A 14,730-nucleotide genomic window follows, 5' to 3' on the forward strand; every position below is an offset into this window, starting at 1 on the left:
CACCTACTGTTTGACACATCCAGACACGCGAAGACACTCCATTGCGTGAAAATATCTAAAAATATTAAAATACCTAAAATAGCTTAAATGTTTCTATATACTACATATATACAGTATGTATTTTTGGAAGTGGGATTTAATCATGTTTGGGGGTACCTCGCATCATATATTTTGAAACCCCCTGGTCTAGAGGACATAAGTGTGACTGAGCAATTCCCAAGTAACATATTTAAAAGTTGTCATTGAGGTAGCTCGTGATTGGTCACCTCTTCCAGCACGTCCGCACTGGTTGGATGGTAAACCACTCTGTATTTTTCCACACTGGCGGGTGCATGAGTCCAGGACACACGGAAACTGTGCGCAGTCACCTCAGAAGTAACCAAGTCCTGCGGTGGTAACGCTGTCTCTTCAGGCAAAGAATCTCCTGCGATGAAGAGATAATGAGACATCAGGTCCACTGCCATACTAACTAACACAAATCATGTTCCTGTGAGTCACTGATTTATTATTCTATTAAACTGCTGGTAAAAATCACTCACCCTTAATTTCTTTGTCTTGTTGCTCCACTCCTTCACACACCGTCTTGGTCAGACCGTCCACTATCGTGCTCATAATACTGAAGTCAGCCACATTATAAACATGTGTGTCCTCTGGTTTAGAGGCGATGGCATTTAATTCATTTTCATCGGCGTTCTTTACACCTATGTGCAACAACAAATCCACATCTCAAAGCGAGCACATTTCTGGAATAGCTACAGTGAGAGTTAGTGTTGATAATGTACACGTACACAATATTTTGTAAATACTTAGGAGGGGTAGAATTAACAAATCTTAAATTACCACTGCCATGTCATGTACAAACTATAAATCAGCACTGGACATTTTCATTCAAGATATGAGTTACTGTACATGTGTGGCAGATATAATTTACAGGAGCAGAGAAAAAAGGGCCTCTTCTACACCAGGCTCAATGAGTAAGCTAAACCACAGAGGACCTTTTTGGCACCCCCAATGCTCCCAGATAACCCTCGCTAACCTCAGCCCTGCCTACATGTACAGATAACTGTATAAATTGAAGACACAGCTAAGACTAATACAAATAAAGAATCCTCTAATACCGATGGCAAATAACTCGACTCCAGCATCTCTCAGGCTCTCAGCAGGCGGGAGAATGTCATCCTGGGATTTGCCATCCGTTACCAGAATTCCTATTTTGGGAACATTGCTACGAGCTCCAGACTCGGGTTTAAAGCTGTTTTCCAGGATGTAGGTAAGAGCAAGACCTAGAAAGGTGAGTAAAAGAAAAAATATTAAAAGCACCACTAAAGAGTACCCGAAAGCTTACATGTTAGTGGAGGGTTCCAAGTGACTGTGCCTAAGCAAATACATTTCAATGCATGATCTGTGTTCCAGAAAAATGAGAATTTTGCTTGAGGGTCTAAATACTTCAACACTCCATGTCAGAAACGTTTGAAGAGAAATTGAACACCACAAGCCTACATACCAGTCAGAGTGTTTCCTCCCTTGTACGGCAGGTTTTTGACAGCATCTATCACTGCATCTTTTGTGCTAAAACCATTCAAGTGCCACTCGATACGTGGATCTCCGCTGTACTGGGCCAGTCCTGCAAGCACAGACATTAAGGAAGCACATTCACTATCCTTACATGAACATCAATTTCCAGTTAATATTCACAACGTAGTTAGGCCTGTATTCTGAAAAAGAGGCAGACATGCTCCACAGCTTCTAAAATATTACTGTATGTATGTGATCAGCAAATTGAAAATAAAAAAGAAATTTTGCTCCCATTGCTCTTTTGGACAGCAATTTAATTAACTCATTTATTTTTCTTAACAACAACATACAATAGCATATTGCTTTCAAAAACTATATATATATATGTGTGTATATATACAGCTGTGGAAAAAACTAAGAGACTATTCAAAAATTATTTTGTTTATAGGTAAACGTATATTTTTGTTTTATTCCGTCAACTACTAACAATATTCTCCCAAACAAAAATATTGCTTCTATTTGCATTCATTTGCAAAACTGGAGAAGCAGGTCAAAATAAAAGAAAAACAGAAAACAGAAAAGAAAAAATAGAAATGCTCTGTATTTTTTCAGACCTCAAATACTGCAAAGCAAACAAGTCAGATTCACTTCTAAGAAATACAACAGTAACATTTGTATATATTTTAGAAAAATTCATAAAAAAACATATGTGATCATTTTAATCACAGTTTTCATGTATCTTGTAATGCTGTCAGTCTTTGACATTGCTGTTGGATGACTTTATGTCACTCCTAAGGTTTGATTTTATTGAAATTCCACAGACACTGGACTAAAATGGCCACAATACAACTGGTAATGCATGATTAAATGCAATTTTGGAATGGTAATCTTTTCCGTAGCTGTATATATATGCATACATAACAAATATATATAATAAACGGATATGCCAGCAGTTTCATTCATCTGATTTATAAAGACCAGAATAAGATTTGAAGCTGTGAAGCATGAAATATTTTCAGATTAAATAATGAAAAATGAATTAAAATGAATTGAGGAGCCCACCGATCCGGGTTTTGTCTATTCCCACATCAAAGGCGTTAACCAGGTTTTCCAGAAACATGCGAACCAGGCGGAAATTGATTCTTCCAATACTCCAAGAGCCATCGACTAGGATTACAATATCTGCAATGGCGGAGGTCGTGCAGACAAACTGGTCCACTGGATAAACATGCGAAAGAGAGACAAAAAGAAAGAGAGAGAGAGAGAGAAAGAGAGAGAGAGAGAGAGAGAGTGAGCCTCACTGCACATACACACTTGCTGAAATACTTGCACGTGTACCTATAAATTGAAACATTGTCCTTTGCAACAACAAACAAGACTATCAAACAAATGACACAGCAGTCATTGAACGTGGGTACGGTTTTATTGAACCACTTTTTCATTGCACAAAGCATCTTCAGAGAGCAGGAGAGGACACGTTTGATTTATGAACACAGTGTTAACAATCAACAAAACAAATGTATTTCACTCAAACCGTTATAACAACCGTGCAGGGAGATCAGCTCTGAGGTCCACAGCGTTCAGAGGGCAAAAGTTCTTTCAAAACTGATACTCTCTGTGTGCGTTTATGTTTCTGTGTGCGTGACGTTAACTCCTGGCGGTGATAAGTACCACGCTGCAATAAACACACACACAGGGAGTAAAGTGATGAAGTGTCAAGCCCAGGCAGTAAATCTGAGGAGTGCATGACCACAGAGCTCAGCAATGCATCATGGGAGTCTGGTTTGTTCCTCACTCAATCATTTATTTCCCACCTGAACTAGCCGTCATGCCCTCATATCATGATGCAAGTCTTTATTCTGAGACTTCTCTGTAGAGCATTAGTGTTGGGATATTTGGCAGCATGTACAGAGGGTTTAAATACAGAAGCGGGACACTATCCAACCTCAGCTAGCCGTGGACGGGAACACAAAGAAATCAAAAAGATGGCAGCGTTGCATCTCGGGAGGAGAAAACAATGGAGGCTCCTAATCTGTGACTAATGAAACATTTCCATAACTTTCAAAGAGACGGATTAACATTTTATTAGACAGGTTGCCAAAAAAAGCCAAATCTATAGGACATGTCTGTTGTTTAGATCCTTTGACCACGAGGAAACAATTTGGCTCCATTTTTTCGGGGGAACGCACTCAATAAAACCCCATTCAATAGCTGCAAGCTTTCTTTAATTAACTCCCGTGCTCCTTAATTCCCTTCTATCCATTTATGTCGGCGCAGTTCGATCCATGCCATTACACAAAGAGTGGCTTGTCAGGACACGGGTACCTTCTGCTTTTATCAGCGAGCCACTGAGAACGTCAGTGTCAGTAATCAGTGTGATCTTCTCTATCAGAGAGCTCTGGGCTGATTGTATCCTGAGATTCAGAGGTGAGGATACATCACACCCATCAGCAATCCGCCAACATCGATTCATTAAGCCCCGAGAGCCGCTAGACTCTACTAAGCAACAGACTCCTCATTGTTGCCTTGGAAAACCCGGAAAGGTCACGCGATCGCTATACGATGCTGCAATGCAGCTCCTATGGACCGGCTCTCCGGGCTGGTTGCGGGACGTCCACGTGATGCTCAGTCATACGTATGCTGGAGGAAGAAAAGAAGATGTGAGCAAATGAGATTAACACAACAGACAATGCATCCTTCGTGAATGCGAAATCAAAGCGGCGCTCGTATGTATCGCACAAGTCTTCATTAATTATGCCTCTATTGGCTGTAATGTTGTTAGTTGTGTCCCCCCCCGATGTCTCCAGACACTGTGAAATAATCACTATAGGTGAGACTGTAGAGCGAGGCCTTGTCACATTTATTGTTCTCATTAAATGCATATTAAGATTAACTGCCGAACGGACATGTCTCCTGTTCGCTGTCAGAACCCTCGTGTCAAAAATTTGTCAGCTATCTTCATTCTCTTGCCATTGGAGTGTCAAGACTACTAATGTTGGGGAAGGAGGATTGTGCTTTTTGTTAGAGGTGTTGAATAGTGAATGAGATTATATTAAGCACATGCCTTTTTGGCTAGCTTTCAACTCTTTTTGAACTGAAAATATCAGCAGGCATTAGGAAATACAGGTACTGTTAAGGGACAACAGGAAGACTGAGGTTATACAGTACCTGTCTGGATGATGAGGCCTAGAGCGCCCCTCAATCTGCCAGGCCAAAATAATTCTGCTTCAAGTAAAATGCTTAAATGCCTCATTCATTCATTCATTCATTCAAGCAGCCATCATAAAGTACAACAAAAACATGTCAGGAAATGTAATAAGTTCTTAAATAAATACAGAGCTGATACAAGTAACGTATTTCTCTCAACCTAACAACAAATAAACCTTTACAGTACATTGTTTTTCACTGGAAAACGTGTACAGTAAGATCTAATAGTCTCTTAAGGACCATTCACACCAAGAATTGTAACCAATACAGACTAATTAAAAAAAACATAACAACAACAATAGATATAACAACAAGTTACAGTATTGTTGGGATCACTTTCGAAGTATTTTTTTTCCGCTGATGAGCAATAAAACTTTGGCAACCCATCAAAATTCAAAAACTCAAGCATTTAAAATGTGAAACTGAGGAACACAGCAAGATAATAAGAAACAGTCCCAAAATGTACACAACGTAAAAAAACATCACATAATATAATTAAGTAGTCACAGAAAAAAAATATGTGAATAACTCATGTTCAGAACAAAACTGTCAGATAGAAACTTATAATTCCAAGGCAACGATTTCTCAAAATATCTAATGTGTTCCACAGAAGAAAGAGTCATATACAGGTTTTGAATGAAATGAGAGTGAATACATTATGACACATTTTTATTTTGGGGGTGAACTATCACTTTAGCTGAATCGAACAATTTAAAAATAAAAATGTTTAAACATACAATAACTTATCACAATATGTGAGTTTCACTCAAAATCCACTTGCCTCAAAAATGTGTGGGGGCATGACACTTCTAAATACAGTTCAAACAGTATATCCACAATAGAAATAATTCTTCTTTCACACTGCAGGGGGATTTGAGTTCAGCCACATATGAGGGTTTTTGAGAACAATTATGTGGCTGTTTCGCTGCTGCAAGTCAACATGAAGAACAAGAGACAGAAACAACAAGAAAGTGTGTCTTTTATAAGTCTAGCGCATATCCAGAACAAGACGCCATCTGGGACTCTCAAGGGTATATTTAAATAACATTCGGTGCCCATCCTCAAGGTTAACAGTCATAACCAAAAGAATTTTCCTTTGTTTCCACATATCCCACAGAATGTAGAAAAAGTTTATTGAAAAAGAGATCTAACTAGCCTCTGTAGACCATTTTATTACTACACCATCTCCCATATAATTCAGTTCTACTTGTTGCCAAGTATGCTATGGGTTGTGAAATCAGCAAAGGACTCTTGGAGCAACACAGCCAACTGCCAAACAATGCACAGGCCGAATAATGGCTGCCTTTGTTCTAAAGAGCACATGCAGTTAATCAGTCCATTTCATCCATATAAACCAAAAGGACAACATGCCACAGTCTGGGCTCTGCCGGGTCGCTTGGGCGATTCCACAGCCTTTTCGACAAGTTCCGTCCATCACCAAGAGCTGCCAAAAGATCACGAGAACACTTGCGCATGCGCATTCGGTTGGGCAAAAAAGTACAAGTCTTCCTCAATATCCAAATCATCATGCATTTTGCGAAGATCACCTTATATACAGCGTGCGTCTGCTTGTAAACACAGAGTTGCGCGTCCGGGTTGTCAGTCAGAATGCCGGCGTCTGCCCCCACCGAATGCGCATGCGTCAAAGTGATCTCGTGACCGCGCACCATAGACTAGCATGACAGAGGAGAATATATCGATTAAAGTCATTATTTTTTTTGTAGTTTTTCGCACATTAAGTATTCTCGTCGCTTCAAAAAAATTCAATTGAGCTACTATGAGAGGATGGACCAATTTAACGATGTCTTTAGTACTTTTCTGGACCTTGACAACAACTATAACCATGATGTCTATGAGGAGGCCTGGAAATCTCTCGGATGTCACCTAAATATCTTTATTTGTGCTCCGAAGACGCCGGGAGGTCTTAAAACATGTTGAACATCATGTGGGTGAGTAAAAAATAACAAGATTTGATTTTGAGATGAACTTTTCCTTTAAGCCTGTCATTCCCTCTTCTAATGTGCTTAAACACAGAACACTTTTCCAGTTAGAGAACATCACGAGAGGCCAGATATGAATCTACAGCGTAAAATGGAGATGCAAACGTGCGGGAGAGGTGATGCGGTCCACATCTAGATTCTTCAAGACAGACCAGCTGGAAACAGCGATAATTGCTATTCTCTTTTTCAAGCTGTTTCTGTTGTATCCTCATTCTGATTCAATCCTAAAGAGTTCAGGCAGCGCAAGACCAGACATGCCAAGTCTGCACACTTAACAGCCTGCTGTTTCTCAAGCATATTCAACATGCATTTTTTGTTTACATATTATATAAAAGTCATTTTGTGTTTATGTTTTGCTGGTTAGTATTGGTTGTCTAAGACACGGATACTTAAAGCAGCATCATGCAAAACTCAATGGGTTTTAGTTAAATACAGCTGCAGAACAAATAAGAGACCAGTTTAAAGACCATGTAAAAGGTATGAATTTAGGTAAAATGATAACATTTGTTTTGTTCTGTGGTCTAATAACAATATTTTTCTAAAATTTCTAACAAAAATATTGTTTCAGTTTGCATTTATTTGCAGAAAATGAAAACTGGAGGTCAAAATAACAGAAAGGATGCTCTGTATTTTTTCAGACCTCGAACAATACATATTTACTTTCAAACAATACAACAGTAATCTTTGTACATGCATTTAGGAAAAAGTGTTTTTGTGATATCTCATTTTTATCACAGTTTTCATGTGTCTTGTCATGCTGTCAGTCTTTCACATTGCTGTTGGATGACTTTACAGTATATCACTCCTGAGGTTTGATTTTGTTAAAATTAGGGATGCACAGATATCATTTTTTAAAGATCGAGTACGAGTACCGATATTTTTTTTCTGGTACAGAATCCCTTTACCTTTTCACAACACAGTGAGACTAATAAAAATAGAATATCACAACAAATTTCTGTCAGTTATGTCACTTTTTAACTTTCAAACTTTTCAACCAGCGACCCCAAAAATAACAGTGCCGTGACTCGAGACCCCCACTATACTCAGAGGTGGTTAAAGTATACAAACTTTGTCTGCAAATGCGCACATGCACACATGCACCTATTCAACCCAAACGCGCATGATGACAACACAAAAGAGCGCAGCACAGTCTAACATAATATTATTTTATAGTTATTTACTCATTAATTTACTTGTTGTTATACGTAAAAAATGAACTATGACTACGATGGTCGAATTTCATCAAACTTCGAGTTTGATCTTCGAAACTTCGAAACTTGATTCGAGTGCTAAAGGATTATGGGATTCCTTTTGTGCCAATAAAAATGAACGCAAACTTTACAAAAACGAACAAAATTATACAATGAGAAAGAAAAAAAAACACTTTGATAATGAAAACAATAAACTCAATTGCAAGAATGTGACTTGATTTTCAAATAAACTGCTATTTTTCTTAACAATTTTCTAAGTTTCGTTTTTGCAAATAATAGTTTTGAATTCGCTGCTAGATTTTTCATTTGCGCTTTCCGAGTTTTCGTTTACGCTTCTCAATTTTTCGTTCGCCTTTCTGGCACAAAGCTCACGTGTAGGCAGGACTTATGGCCGCTTTACGCTGATTGGCTAGTGAGTTTTTGATTGATAGCTCCCTGACAAGCAAGTCGATACTGAAGACAGTACAGTGCAACGAATCTTAGAGAACGATCTGCATGCTGTTATCTTTATTGTTTGTACTTAAAACTACTTTCTTATTTAGTTAGTATATTAGTAATTGGTATGTGAAGTACGTAAGTCATGCGTGGTGTGGATCAAAGCGTCCTCCTTACCCTCAGGTAAATGAATGTAATTCAGATAATAAAGAAAATCACTAAAGTTGTATTCCTGTACAGTAGCAATTCTGTCTTTACTAAGCGCGTTCATTGTGTGCTTTATATTTTTTGTCAGGTATTATTTTATGGCATATTAAGATAATTTTCTTAAAAAGGAACAAACAACTTGCATTATAACATCCAATAAAGACACGTTACAGATTATTGGGTTGTGAGAAATTAACGTGCTAAATGAAAACATTGCTGCATAGTTACTGTACAGAGAAACTTTTAGCGATTTTATTATCTCGGTTACATAAATGTACCTGAGGGTGACTTGTGTCCAGCTGATGAGGAGGATGACGATGTCGCTCTTGCATACAGTCTCCTTTTAAAGAATTAAGTCCACGTATAAGTTAAGTACTGTATCATTCTTTTTAAACTCATGGTGAATGTACAGTATTATACCCCTTTCTTTACATTCACAGAAAGTACACCTCATAAAACAGTACCAATACATTCAAATGACATTTATGTTTTTTAAACGCTACAAAACAAATTCATAAGGTGACACAATTAGAGGCCTTCAGAATGTTTTATTAATTTAGTCTGCCTCTTGCAAACAACAATTTCATTATGTATTTACACACCTACATAAAACAGGTTAAAGAAAAGCAGAAGAGAGACTTCTTAAACTATAAACAAACATTTAAAGATAGAAACGATACATAAAATGCCACCACGATTATAATCTATAAATTAGAAATATGAACTGGAAGCATAACACTTTATTGTATATCTCCTCAAAACTCACTAGGCATCTCGTTTTCCTGATATCATTGAAATTATAAATTATAGACTGCTGTCTTGACGGCCTCTAAACCCACGTTAAGTTGCATGCGAATATGGCTATCTATCCTGTATTTGCTCGACGTTGGCTTGTTGTTACGGCGTCATAGAGCCTGGAAGCGTGTCCCACTTTTAAGTGCGTGAAAGTTGGCAACCCTGCTAATATACTAACAAAATAAGAAAGTAATTTAAGTACAAACACTAAAACAATAAAATACAGAAAACCGCAAACAGATTGCTCTCTAATCCACTGCACTGTCTTCAGTATCGTCTTCCTGGTCAGGGAGCTGTCAATCCAAATCTCACTAACCAATGAGAGTAAAGTGGCCATAAGTCCCGCCCACACGTGAGCATTGTGCCAGAAAGGCGAACGAAAAATTGAGAAGCGTAAACGAAAACTCGGAAAGCGCAAATGAAAAATCTAGCAGCGAATTCAAAACTATTATTTGCAAAAACGAAACTTAGAAAATTGTTAAGAAAAATAGCAGTTTATTTGAAAATCATGTCACATTCTTGCAACTGAGTTTATTGTTTTCATTATCAAAGTGTTTTTTTTCTTTCTCATTGTATATTTTTGTTCGTTTTTTAAAAGTTTGCGTTCATTTTTATTGGCACAAAAGGAATCCCATAATGGATGTGCCTCTTTTCGTAGGCTGCCTAAGGACGATGGCCCCTCTGACTGCGGTGCTTCTCCGCTCTCCTCCGCTGGCCTCCCTGCGTTGTCTTTGGTCGATATTAATCAACGTTTCATTTCGACAAATAAGAATATCTTAAAGCCTGAAAAATAATCTGCGTGCACATTGGACTGCTTCACGTGGTGCTGTAAATGAACTTGCTGCACCTGACCTATTAGCGGTTGCTAATGTTGTTAATGTGACGTAATCAACTCAGGGGTCATGATCGAGGGGGATGAATTTGATGGCTTTTTATTTGCCTGGTTTTATTTTAAACTTAACTAATATTTTTATATTTTGTTACACTTATTGATTACATACACTATTTCTAATCATAAAAAAGTATATTTCTGGAAATCATCTTGCGACCCCGCCCTCGCGGCCTTGCGACCCCCCCCGGGCGGGTATCGGTCTTTGGTATCGGTGCATTTTTACGAGTACGAGTACATGAGCTTAGTATCGGCCCGATACCGATACTGGTATTGGTGCATCCCTAGTTGAAATTCAACAGACACTAAACAGGAATAGTCACAATACATCTAGAAATACTGGTTAAATAAAAATTTGGAATGGTCTCTTAATTTTTTCCGCAGATGTATGTCCTTATCGGTACAAGTTTGCATTTCACATGAAAAGTGACTCCACAATAACTGACCAATCAGGCTTGATATTGAGTTCCCTCTTATGTAAGTCATCAGAAGCCTCTAAGCCTCCGTCTGAGAAACGCCAAATCATGCTGTCGAATGGAATTGCTCATCCATGCTACGTTCAAAGGACTCAATCCCTCAAAGTAAAAGAATTCCAATCATTAATATGGTTTGCAGCGCACAGCTTCTTTACAAGCTCATTTTTCCCTCAAATGACCATTTCTCCCAGACAAGATGATTTATTGTGAGGTCTCCATTTATCTGGGAATGAAATTGAGTATGTTGTAATTCTGTCTATCTGTCTATTTATTTAATTTCTGGATGCTTATATTCTTTTCAAGTGGCATTCTTACTGAGACACAGGATTCGGGCTGTGTCTGGGCTGGAGGGATTGTTTTACACGCCGTCTGGGGTTTGTGTGGGAACCGGCGTAGACCAAAACGGCCTCTGGTCACTTTGAACATGTCACCACCGATTTGTAAACTGCCCTTCAGCGACCCTATATACAGCATCTGCTAACAGGACTGTCGCAAAAATGATGTTATACTGATGTATAAACAGGGCGAGACACATGAAACAAGCCAGCCCTAATATGCTCACAAATAAATCCACAAGAGAAACATACAGAGTTTGAGTAATTGTGGGTATAAAGCATGGTTGCCTATACCATACATTTTGTGCATTCTCAGTTAAAGGCTATAGACTAAGAATAATAGTCAACAAAAAGTTCAGTTTATTTCACATAGAAACACTTAACATATAATAAAGCACTCTTGGGTGTAACATCCAGCTGGCTAACACATCATCCAGACATATAAGCTTTCCATTTCTTTATTAAATGATATCCATCACACCACTTGTAAAATATTACTAGACAAAAACAACCAGTGACTCTATCCTACATGTAATGCAAGTATCTGAGCAAAGAATTTCATTCAATCACTGGTCCACGTAAAAAATAAATCATCACACCTACAGTTATACTTAGCACGTTTCTATAAGAAAAGTGTTCACTTTTGAGGCCTAAATTGCTTTGTACCGCATTATACAGCGGCCATCCAACAAAGATATCAATTTGACTAGCGCGTCTCCCGGCGGCCATTACGAGCGATCCTCATAGGGGTTAATTAACAGTATTTTCATTAGGCTATAGGTCAAACACAGTGTAGCTTTGAAAGGTGTCACACTTCAGCATAAAGTGTTTAAATTAGACTACTAGAAATGTGATAGGAGAGAGGATGGAGAGGTGGACGAGAAAGACAAAATGAATGAGACGCCCACCCGTCACCCCTCCCCAAGTCCCATAGTGAACCCAGTGTCCTTTGGCATACTGAGTGAACTACTTCTCATGTTCAGAAGCCCCTACATAAGAGCTTTATTGCAATTAGCTTCATCGTGGCTAGCACTCTGACCTTCTTTCCGTGTGTGGGTGAAGGGCGGGACGGAGACTCCTTATCCCATAAGAGCCGCTTTTAGCCAACAGCTCAGACTCCTGTGCTTCATCAAGCTCCAGTCAAACCTCCACCGCGCCACACCTCGTATGCACATCATGAAAACAGTCCTTGGGAAAGAATATCTAGAGGCTATTGTAAATCCTGAAGGAGTGCAGAGCCTAAATAAATGATAACGGTGGAGATGATCAGGGCGATAAATTCAAAGTGCCCGAGCAGGCTTCCTCCCAAAGCTCTGACAGATGTTATGAAAATATCAGTTTGCCCTCGTGTTGTGTTTTCCCTCAGGCCCTGAGCGCAGGCGCTTTATATGGGCGAGGTGTTAGAGGAAGACTCCTTATTGAGTCGTTTGTTAGCCCACCGCGGTCTTTAACAGCTGTTTGCTGGGTTGGCCCATTTTTAGGGTCTTTGGAGGCAATTTTATAGGAATGAATTGCACCAGCTGATGCCGTTGTTTATGCGCACGTGTTGTTTTTGCGCCCGAATTAACAGCACAAATGTGCCCAAAAAGCAATTTGGCACAATCCATCCATCTGTAAGACTCGTTCTAAATGCTTATGGAAAACGCAATCTACTGTGATCTGTCAGATTTATTGACAGATTGTCTGGAGTCTGTGCAGCACTGCACGCCATGTACCAGAATGAGGGCTAGTTCATCCAAAAAAAATTATTCTTTTACTATTTATTCACCCTCATGTCATTCCAAACCTGTTTGACTTTCTTTCTTGTGCAGAATACAAAAGAAGATATTTTGAAGAAAGTTGGTAACCGAACAACACTGGATCTCATTGACTTCCATTGTGTGGACACAAAACCACTGAGACATTTCTCAAAATATCTTCTTTTGTGTTCAACAGAAAAAGAGAACGTCATAAAGGTTATGGAATGACATGAGGGTGAGTAAGTGATGCAAGAATTTTCCATTTTTGGGTGAACCTTTAAAATGCAGAGAGCACATCTGGATATGTGCCTGATTATAATGCTTTTTAATACTTTTCCATTACTTGATCATTGTGTGCTAAATTACCGCAGCCATGATGAAGGTGTGCAATGAACACAAGTGTATCTTTTAAAACAATTATTTTAAAAATGTGTTACTTTTTTCCTATTTTTATTAAAAACTTTTTCATTAAAAAAAGACTCTGGACTGGCTTTGGGTACAAATAAATAAAATACAGTGCACAACCCTTCAGTGAACTTTGCCAAAAAAAATCCCCCCCAAAATACATAAAATCAAATAAAAATAAAAATAATGAGAATGTAATCTTTAACACAAAGCCCACGTCGGCTTCAATCAGACCACAACGGCATCAATGCGTCTTAATGTGTCGAAGCAGCTATTAACTGATGATTTCATCCAACATTCTCAAACGTAATGACCCTGAATCGCAGCCAAACTCTCCTCCCAGGCGTATTAATTCCCGAGAGAGACCAACACATCATCCTCCCAGATGCTTAATGGTGCTTCTGCAGAGGACGATCTTACACATATATTCATAGCTATGCCCGGCTGGATTATGACTGATTCCCCTTGGTGGGCGGCACTGGAGCAGAGATTTTATTACCTCACCGAAGCTGTGCGTTTTAAATGCCCATAACACACTTGGGCTCAACTGAGACTTTCATTAGTGTGCAGAAGACATCTTACAGGTCACATGCAAGGTGAGAGATGAATGTGATCACTGACTTGAGCAAAACGAAAGAAAAGAGACTGCAGGAGAAAACGAAATGGGATGACAGGAAACAGAGGGCAAGAGGATACACAGAGACAGACAGGGAGAAAGAGAGGAAGGTATGGAAGTTACAAATGCGGGTGCAAACAGGTGGTGTGTGTCGCCTGGCTCTAAGCAATCATTCACAACCAGTCTCGCACCTAAAGGTGTTTATAACAGCAGAGTTAAATCTGCTCACGATTCTGTGATAAAAAGAGACACAATGCCACATAAAAGCAAGACTAAATCCAGCCGGTTCTGACCCACCTCAACCCCTGGTGCAGCTTTGGTTAAAATGATTATCAGCATCTTAAACTTTGCCACTCATTATTTCATTTTATAGACGTTTCATCGGACACATGCGCCTGGCCCGAAGTTAACTTCCTGTCTGTGTTTGTTGATCAGTCTGGCTAGCGGCTAATAATTTAACTCTTTATATTTTATGTAATTTATATGAATATTACTATTTTATTGTATACTCATTTTATTAAATAAACAATTTGTTGAATGGGTCGTGTAACTTTGTCACATTTCAGTTTAGCCAAGTAACAATTCTTCTACTGGTAACCCAAAATAATACTGCTAGACATACTTTTAACTTGCTAGCTAATGTACTTATTTCTTTTGCTTGTAATCAGAAATAATCTGCAGGGAATGTATGTGTACGTGTAGTTAAGTTTGGGCCACAAAAGTGCGCATGCGCAGTAATTATGTTGTTGCTTTGAAACCGTTGCTTTTTAAAAGTATCATTATATATGTGATAATTAAGTGCAATATTAATTATATCCTCCAGATAATACACTATCTATTTTTTATACAACTTTTTCTGTAAATTATATTTCATTCTGCTGTATATAGCACAAACCTTGC

The 14,730-nt window shown here is 38.7% G+C and overlaps 1 protein-coding gene across 4 annotated transcripts in view; it reads right to left on the minus strand.

Annotated features, from left to right (window-relative positions):
* Positions 1–14,730, minus strand: part of col14a1a (collagen, type XIV, alpha 1a) — a 95,617-nt gene that overhangs the window by 59,635 nt on the left and 21,252 nt on the right. For all 4 annotated transcript variants that reach the window (XM_057339979.1, XM_057339978.1, XM_057339980.1 and 1 more), the window contains exons 6-10: positions 2,578–2,733; positions 1,505–1,624; positions 1,119–1,283; positions 540–701; positions 267–424 (exon numbers count right to left, since the gene is read on the minus strand). In XM_057339979.1, coding sequence (XP_057195962.1) covers positions 267–424; positions 540–701; positions 1,119–1,283; positions 1,505–1,624; positions 2,578–2,733 — 761 coding nt within the window. The remainder of the gene's footprint in view (positions 1–266; positions 425–539; positions 702–1,118; positions 1,284–1,504; positions 1,625–2,577; positions 2,734–14,730) is intronic.

Source organism: Triplophysa rosa, linkage group LG8 (genome assembly GCF_024868665.1).
Source record: "Triplophysa rosa linkage group LG8, Trosa_1v2, whole genome shotgun sequence".
Classification (NCBI taxonomy): Eukaryota; Metazoa; Chordata; class Actinopteri; order Cypriniformes; family Nemacheilidae; genus Triplophysa; species Triplophysa rosa.